This window comes from Poromitra crassiceps (genome assembly GCF_964638095.1).
Source record: "Poromitra crassiceps genome assembly, chromosome: 20".
Lineage (NCBI taxonomy): Eukaryota > Metazoa > Chordata > Actinopteri > Beryciformes > Melamphaidae > Poromitra > Poromitra crassiceps.
The window spans coordinates 20,465,929-20,478,927 of NC_139637.1; the positions used below are offsets into that span (position 1 = coordinate 20,465,929).

The window sequence follows — 12,999 nt, forward strand, 5'->3', positions numbered from 1 at the left end:
TGAAAAACAAACAAACTGCGATTTCTCAAACAGTACAAAAGATAAATTAACGCTGAATTGAGGTGATAAGAGTCCTGAAAGTGGTCTAGCTTAAGGTATGAAGGAGTAGTTACGGTTGGGCATGGTTTTGAACTGATGTTTAAAACCAACGGCAGTTGCCCCCAGTAAGCCTTTTTTTCTTTTTTCTTTACCAACAATGATCCTCATATAATTTCTTTTTACTTTTTTTTTTTTTTTTAATAGTGTCAAACTTAGTTTGAAATTAACTGCCCAAAATAAGAAGACATGTACGTGAAAATAGTCTGTCAGGCAAGGGTTTTGAGGGATTCTTTCCTGGCGGAGACTTCAATGTCATCCTGTGAGTGTCAGGTTGGCAGTAAGCAGAGTGTTCAGCAGCGTTGATATGAAAAACTATTTTTTTATTATTATTATTTTTCCTGATTTTCACCCCATTTTCTCCCCAATTGTACTTGGCCAATTCCCCCTGCTGTCCCAGTCGCTGCTCCACCCCCTCTGCCAATCTGGGGAGAGCTGTAGATACACACGTGCCTCCTCTGATACATGTGCACTTGCCAGCCGCTTCTTTGCACCTGACACTGGGGAGCTTCACCGACAGGACGTAGCATGTGGGAGGATCACACTATTTCCACCAGTTCCCTTCCGCCCCGAAAAGGCAGAAAAGCCAGAGGAGGCGCTAATGCAGCGACCACGACACATACCCTCATTCCGGCTTCCCACCCGCAGACACAGCCAATCGTGCCTGTATGGACGCCCGACCAAGCCAGAGGTAACACGGGGGCGCGAACCTGCGACCCTCATGCTGGTAGTGAATCGTCAATCCTTTTTTAATCACGTGGTACTTTTCCATTTTATCCAACAGGCCACAACAGGTGAAATTTAATTCAGTGCTTTCTCATACAACAGTAAGCAGTACCGAGGCCCCCCAGGGATCTGTCAGTTCCTCCTTTTTGTTTACTCTCTATACACAAATGATTGTGTCAGCCAACCTAATCAATTTGTAGTAAAATTCTCTGATGACACAGTTATCCTCAGTCTACTCACAAGCAACTCTAACATCAGTAGCCATACAGCTGGAGTGGACAGGTTTGTGGGTATGGTAGGATGAGCATCACCTACAGACTAATGTACATAAACCTGAGGAGATTGTGGTGGATCCCAGGTCAATTGTAACCTGACGCTGCCAGATGGATGTAGGTTGGTTCACATTTGTGAGGGATTGTGAATCTTTGAACAATACCGCCCCCATCTGGCGGAGTCAGGTTAGGTCAATTGGGGATCACAGCACATTTGCCATACATGGCCATGACATCAAGCAGGTCAATTCCTACAAATACTTAGGGGTCCACTTTGATAGGGAACTTAACTGGCACACGCAGGTGACAAGTGTCTGTGCAAGAATCCATCAGCACCTGCATTTTCTTCGTAGGCTCAGGGTTTTTGGTGTCTGCAGTAACATTATGTTGACTTGTTATAGATCGACCATAGAGTCCATTTTACGTTATGGCATCACCAGCTGGTTTGGAAACCTAACGATCAAATCTAAATCTCAAATATTTAGTCTGGTCAAAACAGCAGGGAAGATCATGGGAATGCTCTCCCCCCTCACCCCCCAAGACATCTTTGAACAGTCCACCATTCGGCAGGCCAACAAGATTTTGTCTGACCCCTCCCATATGTTGAACTCTGAGTATGTGCTGATGAACTCTGTGTAAGCACAACAGATACAAGAATTAATTTGTTCCTCTATTAGTTAAACCTATTAATGGGCTCCCCCTTGAGGTCAGACAGAAAGACAGGAGGCTCTGAGATAGTTCCACAGGCTCTAATATCTGCCTGCTTGCCTACATGTTTGTACATGTTGTTTGCTAACATGTACAGTAAGTCTAATCGCTTGTTTGTTTGCCTGTAATGTAATGTAATGTAATGTGTAATGGGAAGGGAATAGGCAGGGAATCTACAGCTACACAGCTATCTGAAGGTATAAAAGTGAGGTCTGATATATCAAGCTACCTGCCTGCAGACACTACCAGGTGTGATGTAAAGGAGAGGGGCAAACTAGATGATTGAGAGAGGAGTGAAAAGAGGGCACTCACGGCTCTGCTAGCATCAGGGGCAGAGCGTTCTCCTGGATCCTAGATGGTCTGTTGAAGCCCATGGCATACACAGCCTGCAGCAACTCAGGTTTCCTGTTGGTGCGCCCCCTTATGACATCAATTTTGACATCATCACTGATGACATCACATCATTAGCTAATTAGCTTAATTAAAAAATCCAGCTCTGTCAGGTCACCTGCACTGGTCCCCTTTACACCCCCTGAAAAGTTTCAGCCCAATCGCACTTGAAACGGCGTAGCTGTGGCCGGTCACAGAATTGAAACATACAAACAAACATCACCCACATACTCAATTTTATAGATAGATACAGTTACTCATATTTTGTATTTTAAATACTGTATTTTAAATACATGTATCAACCCTGGTCATACCCTGCAGACTTACAGCCCCAGCTCTTCAAATGTCTTGATGGACTGCTGCACATCTCCTACAACAGAACATCCACAGAAGAATAGAATGTCAAAAAAGAGCTTACAATCAACCAAAACAGGCTGAAACAGCTTCCATTTTATAACATTAAGAGGTTAAATAAACAATACGTTCTTAATTTTGGCTTCTGCCAGATTTCTTCAGCCCAAGACTACTGTTTGATTCTCCCTCCAAATCACTCTCACGCCATTTCCGCCATCGTGCTCCGACGCCGTCCCTTGCCGTCCCTTGCGCGCTCTCTCTCTCTCTCTCTCTCTCTCTCTCTCTCTCTCTCTCTCTCTCTCTCTCTCTCTCTCTCTCTCTCTCTCTCTCTCTCTCTCTCTCTCTCTCTCTCTCTCTCTCTCTCTCTCTCTCTCTCTCTCTCTCTCTCTCTCTCTCTCTCTCTCTCTCTCTCTCTCTCTCTCTCTCTCTCTCTCTCTCTCTCTCTCTCTCTCTCTCTCTCTCTCTCTCTCTCTCTCTCTCTCTCTCTCTCTCTCTCTCTCTCTCTCTCTCTCTCTCTCTCTCTCTCTCTCTCTCTCTCTCTCTCTCTCTCTCTCTCTCTCTCTCTCTCTCTCTCTCTCTCTCTCTCTAGTCCCGCCCCGAGAGCGTGAACCCGCATCCTGTTTCATTGTGGTTTCATGGTGTGCACATCTACAATGGCGCGTTAACACCGTTTATTTTTTAGACAATTATATGTCAATACAACAGTAAAACATTACATGGTTGTCGACGGGAGATGGAGAACACGCGGGTTTCCAACACCGCGCATGGATTGGGATTCGTCTAAAATCTCCCCGACGCGGCTGGTAACGAAAATAGAGTAGGAGAAATGCAACTATCATCTCATATGGATCGGGAGAAGGGCAGAGGTGTCTATAATACATAGACTCTCACTGCAAACAAGGAAAGTACTGATTTTTTTTTATTATAATTTTGTAGCCTACTTTTTCTTGACGCGTATGTAACGCCCAAAGCAAACGAGATTCAAGAATGGCAATGGAGGACGCGCATGTAACGCCCAATCGGTGGGGGAACATTTTGTCACAGCGGTGCGTGTACTTTTTCACGGATGACGGAGCAAAGCTGCAGCAAGTTGGGCGATCCAGGCATGAAATCAACAGGGCAGAGGTGTTTACAGCATTCAATATCAAGCCAGAGGACAAACATGTATGAGGAAAAGTTCATCATTGAAGTGGAAAACCACAAAATAATTTATGACACGACCCATCCTTTTTACAAGGACAACACCAAGCAAGTCCACCCCTCCTCTGCTTCTCCAGTTGGGAACAATGATCTTCTGACGCTAAACGTTTTTTAAACGTCTTTTCAACCGAAAAATGCTCGCTGGGCAGTGCAAATTTTTGAGGAGCTGCGCCGATAGGACGCCCAGCTGCGGCGACCCCCTCGGCGCACTCGAGCATAATTTGCGCTTTAGAAGCGACCAGAACACCAAAGAGTGTTTCAAGTGCTTCCCAGAAATTAATAAAGTGGAGGTAATGCTTTAGAATACAGCCCGCAAATAAGCATGTAGTTATAGTATAACTACGGGGTACAAGGAGTGTAGTTATAGTATAACTACGGGGTACAAGGAGTGTAGTTATAGTATAACTACGGGGTACAAGGAGTGAATTTAGACTTTAGTGGTAGCCAACACGGTGTCCGCGGGCACCTGGTCGCCCGCGGGGTGGCGCTGTGGCGCCCGCAGGCCACGTTCAGATTTTTATGCCTCCGCCGGCAATAGCCAGGCCGGAGGCATTATGGATCCGGGTTGTCCGTACGATGTTCGTTAACGCGATATCTGAGGAACACCTTGACGGAATTTCATCAAATTTGCCTCAAACATCGACTTAGACTCAAGGATGATCTGATTAGATTTTGGTGGTTAAAGGTCAAGGTCACTGTGACCTCTCGAATGCCATTTTCAAGCTTGTTAACGCGATATCTCAGGAATGCCTTGACGGAATTTAATCAAACTTGTCTCAAACATTGACTTGGACTCAAGGATGAACTGATTAGATTTTGGTGGTCAAATGTCAAAGGTCAAGGTCACTGTGACCCCTCAAACGCCATTTTCCAGCTTGTTAACGCGATATCTCACGAATGCCTTGACGGAATGTCATCAAATTTGCCTCAAACATCGACTTAGACTCAAGGATGATCTGATTAGATTTTGGTGGTCAAAGGTCAAGGTCACTGTGACCTCTCGAATGCGACATATCTCGGGAATGCCTTGACGGAATTTAATCAAACTTGTCTCAAACATTGACTTGGACTCAAGGATGAACTGATTCGATTTTGGTGGTTAAAGGTCAAGGTCACTGTGACCTCTCAAACACCATTTTCCAGCTTGTTAACGCGATATCTCACGAATGCCTTGACAGAATTTCATCAAATTTGCCTCAAACATCGACTTGGACTCAAGGATGAACTGATTAGATTTTGGTGGTCAAAGGTCAAAGGCCAAGGTCACTGTGACCTCTCGAATGCCATTTTCAAGCTTTTTTAGTGCAACATCTCAGAAATGCCTTGACGGAGTTTCATCAAATTTGCCTCAAACATCGACTTGGGCGCAAGGATGAATGGATTACATTTTGGTGATCAAAGGTCAAGGTCACTGTGACCTCACGAACGCCATTCCCAAGTTGGTTAATGCAATATCTCAAGAACGGCTTGATAGAATCTCTTCTGATTTGGCTCAAACATCCACTTGGATGCAAGGATGAACTGATTCCATTTTGGTTATCAAAGGTCAAGGTCACTGTGACCTCTCGAATGCCATTTTCAAGCTTGTTAACGCGATATCTCAGGAATGTCTTGATGGAATTTCTTCGAATTTGCCTCAAGCGTCCACTTGGCCTCAAGGATGAACTGATTACATTTTGGTGGTCAAAGTTCAAGGTCACTGTGACCTCACACACCCAATTTCCAAGCTCTGTAACGCAACATCACAGGAGCGCCTTGATGGAATTTCTTCCAATTTGCCTCAAATGGTGATTTGGACTCAAGAATGAACTAATGGCAGAGGCCGTTGCGGTCGTTTTTTTTTCCGTTTTTTTTTAATATATATTTTAAATTTTTATAGAACACAAACAAGACAAAACAGGCTCAGACACAGGGGAAAGAAAGGAAAAACAAAACAAAAATATATAATCAGAAAAATGTACTTTTTATTTGTTTTTCTCCTCCCTACAATAACACACAAATGTAGAAAATAATTGGTTTAACAATGCATACGTTTTAAAAACGTTTATTGTCTGTGTATAATTTATTGTCTGTGTATAATTAATTATTGATTAACTATTTCGATCCACCTGGGCTGGGGTCAAAGTTTAGTTTTACGTTACGTCACTACGTCATTCAGTGCGACTGCCAGCTGCTAGGGATGCACACAATTAATTGCTTGTTAAGGATTTACTCGAGCAAAGAAAAATTACTCGATCAAAACAAATACAAAAAGCAACGCATTAAATGGTGTTTTCAAATCATTTTTCAATGATCCTCCAGAGGGCGCAACGATATCACTGTAACAGACTGTGTTCTGCGTGTATGCGAGGCTGTGTGTTTGTCCCCTCGAGACTTGCCGTAGTGAGGAAGTGAGGGATTTTGTTGTTGACCAGTGGTGTGTTTGCTAACCTATGGTGCTAAACGCTAGGAGCTAACTGAGAATGAATGTGAATGTTACAGCCTGACTCGTTTATTGTTTTAACAAAGTGTAAGTAATAGGCGGACCCGGACACTCGGCTACATCACTATAGCCCTTTTCAGACAAGTCATAAGATGCTGTCAAGTAGAACAGTGTTCATTCGGATAAATTGGCTTGCCTGGAGTAACCTTGCGTCACAGTCTGCGTGGGTAAGGTCTCATTATGCTTTCCGCATCAGCGAGGAACGCGAGTGTCCGCGCGGAAAAGTGACGTCAAATCAGCAGACACGCCCCTCCGCAAGGCTCCGTGCGGACGGTTTTCGAGCGGCCGTGCGCACGCCAAAATTTGTAACTACGCGGACGCGGACGGGCGGACAAAGTGGAGTTTTCAAGACTCGCGCTCAATTCCGCCTGCAGAAACCCACACAGAGTATACAAGCTCCACACGTTTCCTCGTCGGATTCCGTGTCTCTCATTTCCGTGCGGCTGGCCAAAGCGTCAAGCATAATCCAGGCTTTAGTGAGCCCCTGCGCGGACGTGACGGGGATTCTGGGCAAATGTTGACATGTTTAAAAAGTTATGCCTCCACGTTTTTATGTGTTTCATAGCGTAGGCTATGCTATGCAATGCTGTGAGAAATATACAATACGTTGCTGCTGCATAAATAAACGTTTTATTGAGGAAAAAACGCATTTATGGTTTGGAAAATTTTGTATTTTTAATTACAATTAATCGATTGATTGATTGTTAACGTTAGCAATGATCGAGTTTGGAATTTGCGGAAAATGTGCATCCCTACCAGCTGCCAATGATTATATCAGTTGGCTAAGCTAAATGATGGAAAGCAAGAACAATGGCAGAAAAGTGAAAGAAAAAACATTACCAATTTCACGAGGAGTGGGAGGAAGAGTTCTTCAGTGAAAGAAAAGAGTGTATGTCTCGATTAAATGCATAATACTCATTATTTAAAGGTAAATCGAGCAAATTTCAACAGGTAGCCCCCCACATGACTCTACCCTTCAGGTAGCCCTCGACCTCAAAAAGGTTGGTGACCCCATACTAGAGGGTAACAAGATCTGTACTTATAGTATAACTACGGGGTACCACACTGTAGTTATAGTATAACTACGGGGTACAGGGAGTGAATTTAGACTGTAACTAGAGGGTAACAAGTTCTGTACTTATAGTATAACTACGGGGTACCACACTGTAGTTATAGTATAACTACGGGGTACAAGGAGTGTAGTTATAGTATAACTACGGGGTACAAGGAGTGAATTTAGACTTTAACTAGAGGGTAACAAGATCTGTAGTTATAGTATAACTACGGGGTAACAAGACTGTAGTTATAGTATAACTACAGTCTGTTATACTATAACTAATGTACACTCCTTGTACCCCGTAGTTATACTATAACTACAGTCTTGTTACCCCGTAGTTATACTATAACTACAGATCTTGTTACCCTGTCTAGTTAAAGTCTAAATTCACTCCTTGTACCCCATAGTTATACTATAATTACACTCCTTGTACCCCGTAGTTATACTATAACTACAGATCTTGTTACTCTCTAGTTAAAGTCTAAATTCACTCCTTGTACCCCGTAGTTATACTATAACTACACTCCTTGTACCCCGTAGTTATACTATAACTACATGCTTATTTGCGGGCTGTACTCTAAAGCGTTACCAAAGTGGACAATAGACCTTATTCGCTAACCCTGGACAGCGCCATATTGTTGACATACCGTCCTGCAGCTGACGTGTTTAAAATACATACTACAGCATGGGCTGGGACGCGTCATCAGTGATGTTAGCTGGGGTCGTAAGGTGTTTCGGGTCTGTCAACATCATACACCCTCGCCCAGTAGACCCAGCCGAGGCCGATGAAGACCCCGACCTGCGTCCCAGAAGCAGCCGTTCACGGATCAGCCTTCCTACTCTGTCTGCAACGTGGCCCACGGAAGGGTTGATCATGCCCAATCCGCTGCAATAGAGTTAGTGCTACACCACAGTATTGAAAGACCCTTCGGTGCATGGAGGGTCTAAGGCCCTGTGGGGTGATTCCAGGCCGGGCTCCTTCTTCTCACCAGACACTCCCGGGGTAAAGGCAATCCTACCATGCCATACCATGGGCAGAGAGGATGCCTCAAGAAGGCCTGTGCGCTGCACGTCATTCGCCTGCGCCGAGCACCTCGCTCTAGCCTGAAGGACCCCAGGCCGCGCCGATCTTCCAACTATCTAACAATCTTCTGACAACTATAGTAATGGCCTTATTGTCGTTTCTGTTCCATTGCAAAATAGCGATAGTGATGACAGCAATAAAAACCCCAGAGTTGTTGTTTGTATGCTGCCGTTAATGCCTGTAATAATAAACAAAAAAAAAACGAGGTGAACAGACTTTGCTGTGAGGAGCTGTCAGAAAGTTTCACCTGTCTCTAACTATCCACACATCTCCTGTGCTGCTGACGTATCCTCCGTCTCGCTCCCTTCATGTCTGTGGACGGTAGAGATAGAAACAAACCACTGGGACTTTATTGCTGTCATTACTATAGCCGTGTGTAACGCAGGTCACCATCCGAACACAATTGGAACGATACAGGTAACGCTAATGGCGGCTAGCTTCCTTTAAACGCTGCTCTTACATAGGCTGTCAGCTGCTGCGCTATGTCGAGAACATGGCGGCGGTGGGCGTGCCCGTACGTGAGTGATGTCAATCGAGGTTTAAGAAAGTGAAGAAAGACGCGGCGACCACCGAAATTAAACAACTGCACTGGAAACCCCTATATGGCCTAGCAATGTTATTTCTTACGAGCTTTTATGACTGAAATGTCATCTATAGGCCTAGTGGATGAAAGTAAAACTGGTTTCTAAAAGTTGCATCTTGAGCAATTTGAGTAATTAGCATAATGAGCTAATTAATTGCCAAAAAGTTAACTTAGTAAACAGTAGTGGCTGGCTAAACTGAAAGTATGGATTGGATTGCTTTTGGGGTTTTCTTCACAAAAGTGGAGAAGGAGGCAGAAGCAGGCTGGAGCCTGAGGACACTGATCCTGAGACTTTGCAGAAAGACACTGAGGATCATCCAGGCCCTAAAGAGCCACCACACTATCAGGACGCATAGTGAAGCCAAGAGCTATAATGGACCTGCGAGGTAAGAAAAAAAGAGAAGGAAACTATGTGTCTGACTGTATATATTTGCACTAGTTCTGAAAATGCGTAATTCTGTGTAATTCTAAGAGTAATACTCAGGCAGTGAAATGTTTAAACTGGAAAACCGCATAAAGCCCTAGTCAAATTCCAGTCAGGGTAATGCAGATTTACGTCATATGGTCAAGGGTTAATATTGCAGAGATCGTTCACAGCATGTTGACATGCTACCAGGCTTGCACTTCCCTTAGTGAAGTCATCGACCATTGTTGATGACGTAGCCTAGTGTGCGCCGCAGAATTGCTCCATGTCTGAAAATAAAAATGGACGTGTGGAGTACTACAACAAAGACCGCGGCCCCCAGAGTGGGAGTCGCTTCTAGTTCCGGGTTAAGCGGATATAAACAAGATTTGTCCAGGCCAGCGCGGTTAAAAGACAGAAGAATTGCAGCTCTTGACGAGGTGAGGGAGGGTAAAACAAAAAGTTTAAGCACGTTGTATTGTTGTCATCGATGCATGTGGAGACGCTGTTGGCTCATAAACAATGCAGTGCAAGAGTGAAGGGCTATTTTAACCCGCAGCCGGTGCTGCTCTGTGCTTCACCCCTGTCTGTGCCTGTCTGTCATGTCAACTACCCTAGGCTAGATTGCGCTTCTCTGATTGTTTGTTGAACTTGTGAGTCACGACCAATGAAGCGCTGTCAGCGTTGCTAGATTCAATTTAGCCCCGTATTTAGCCCCGCTAGCTGCCAGAAAGAGTCCCGTGTACATACATAGGCTACGTTCACACAGCCATCCTTAGTGCTTGAATCTAATTTCCCCCCCTAAGGGACTCAGGTCAGTCTTTTACATGACTGTGTGAACACACATTGAAAGTGACTTTTTTAAAGACGACCTGGGCTACTTTCAAATGTGGAAAAACATCAGATTCGAATCTGATGTTTTTGAATGTGACAATGGTGTGAACAGACATCTGGCCCATATCTGACTTAATGCTTCAATGTGACTTTTACGCCATTCCAGAGCGACATTCGTCACTATTCTGCGCTGGCGGGAGGAGAGAGGACCAAGTGGGCAGATTGTGATTACAAACATGCTATCATCTGCTCCTGTATTCACTGGTTTCCACTGCACAAGAACTTGTAAATTAAACTGTAAACAGATGAAACAACATCATCAGCTACCACCATGTTTACTGCTGTCTTCTTCCCGGTTTATGTAGAACAGCAGTGTGCTGCGTGTGACGTTATAGTTGTTCTTCTGTGTATGCCGGTCACTTCAGGTCCGTGACCTGTTCACACTGGAGTCTGATATGGGCCACTTTTAAAAAGTCTGTGTGAACAGCCACACAAAAAAATCAGATGTGAGCAACAAGTCAGATTCAAGCACTAAGGATGGCTGTGTGAACGTAGCCTTAGACTAGCATGCGACTTTCGCTCCCAAGCTGTCTACATCAGCGATACGCACATCACCCAACCCATTCACTCCAAGCGCGTAGCATATTGACGCTTTGTCCCGTCCCTTGTGCGTGGCTTGTTACTAACACGGTACCCTTGAGCGACCCATGAAACGACTTGGGCTTTCCAACTAAAACTCCAATGTAAACCCATGGAAGTCATCTTTGACGCTCAAGGCAACTGCTCCCCCATTAGTCAACTGCTCCCCCATTAGTCAACTGCTCCCCCATTAGGGTCTGGGGGGAGCAGCTAACCTCTCCCAGCCCCCACGCCTAAAGCTAACCTCCCCCAGACCCTAACCCTAAACCTAACCTCTCCCACCCCCCATGCCTAAACCTAACCTCCCCCAGACCCTAACCCTAAACCTAACCTCTCCCACCCCCCACGCCTAAACCTAACCTCCCCCCAGACCCTATAATAAACTGTAGATTACTGTTATGAATGAAATCTTGAAAAATGAACTTTTGATGTGAGAGTGTGAAAACTAAAGAAATTAGATTTTTGTGAATTATTTTGCATACATTAATAAATAGGTGCACTATTTACATACCAGGTATTTGAACTCAAATGAAAAAAAATGCATTTTTGGGTTCATCTTGCGGGACTTTAGCATTTTATTTTTTGTATTATTTGTCGTTATAACCTCCAGCTAACTTGTCCCATATTTGTCAAAGCATCTGAGGAAGAGCTCCGGCTCGAACGTTGAAATGGGAGTGCCTTGGAGCCGTCCAGCTGTGTCGATCCTTTTCACCAAATCCTTTGTCCATCACAAGGCACCCAGCCCCATGGCTTGTGTATGTATAGATTCATTTTCTACCATTAACAATGGGTAACATTTTATCTAAATCAACTTAATGATTCCTGTCTTTCCTATGTCGACTGTTTATTGCTGCTCTCATGTGGCTGTGTTTGTTACACAGATCTTGTCGGCTAAGTGGCTGTCGGTGGGGAGGATCTACCAGAAGAAGACCGAGCACCGACCTACTACCTATTACCTACTACAGGCCTCGAAGCCTAAGAGCCAGCTCAACAAAAAATGCCTGGCTGTCAAACACACCAAAATCAAAGGAGTGCCAAAACTGCATGACGCCAACGATGCAGGTATTGTACACAAGCTGTTTTTGTTGTGTGTGTCCCCTCCCCCCCCCTAAATAACGTTTTAGGCTTATCGGGGGGGGGGGGGGTGCCTTGACTGTGATGACCGTGTGCTTTGGCAGGTGGTAAGAACTCTGCAGCCTGCACGCTGGTCCTCACCGTGGGAGACTCGGCCAAGACGCTGGCGCTGTCTGGGCTGGACCAGGACCGCTATGGGGTCTTTCCTCTTAGGGGGAAAATGCTCAACGTTCGGAAGGCTTCGCACAAACAGGTTAGACCCGCCTCCAACACAACAAAGTGTTTAGATTGAGTTGAGTTGAGTAAACTTTATTATCCCCGAGGGGCAATTTGTTGTACATGTCACAAAAATCGACACAAACAGATTAAACACAAGAAGAAGGAAATACAAACAAAAAAATCGGCAAGGATGGACTGGGCCTCCTTAATGGCTCTGCCCTTGTACAGTTGGGTGAGGTTAGTGTCCTCTAGAGAGAGAGTGGCGTCAGAGGAGGACGCATTAGCCAATGAACAGCCAGGAAGGGGTCTTGCGCTACTTTTGAATGCTAAAATAAAGCTGATAATGTACAATTTTATATATATAAAAAAAAAAGGACTTTCAAAGTAGAGGTCTTCACGGGTCCAAAATCACGGACCCGGACCCTAATGGACCCGGGACATTTGTGCCCGGACCCGGAGTGGACCCGTCTATTATTAGAAATCTGAGACCCGGCCCCGTTCAGAACCGATAAATGTCGGACCCGGAGTGGACCCGTCTATTAGGCTATTAGAAATCTGAGACCCAGCCCCGTGCAGATCCGAGAAATACCAAGGCAGAGACTAGTGGTGCCGACGTCAAAGTTGCTTGTTAACTGCTACAAGTTGTAGGCTATATCAAATGAAACTTTGGGCATCTTTACTAACTAACGTTATAGCATATTCTCCCCTGGTTGCTGCTGCCCCGACACTGCCTGACTGTGACGTAATGCATATTATCCATTCATCCCTGCCAAGAAATGTCTAATAAAAAAATAAATCCACGTTTTCTGTTATTCTTCTTGCTGACTGAAAAGCCACATGGCTAACGTTAAATGCGAAGGGACACGCCGCCAACATCT

General features: G+C 44.8%; 1 protein-coding gene across 1 annotated transcript in view; it reads left to right on the forward strand.

Annotated features, from left to right (window-relative positions):
* Nucleotides 1-7,542: 7,542 nt before the first annotated feature.
* LOC310794615 (DNA topoisomerase 2-alpha-like) overlaps nucleotides 7,543-12,999 on the forward strand; it is a 52,839-nt gene continuing 47,382 nt past the window's right edge. Inside the window, exons 1-4 of the mRNA XM_083656602.1 lie at nucleotides 7,543-9,338; nucleotides 11,464-11,583; nucleotides 11,710-11,890; nucleotides 12,007-12,155. Of these exons, the coding sequence (XP_083512728.1) occupies nucleotides 11,497-11,583; nucleotides 11,710-11,890; nucleotides 12,007-12,155 (417 nt within the window). The 5' untranslated portion in view covers nucleotides 7,543-9,338; nucleotides 11,464-11,496. The remainder of the gene's footprint in view (nucleotides 9,339-11,463; nucleotides 11,584-11,709; nucleotides 11,891-12,006; nucleotides 12,156-12,999) is intronic.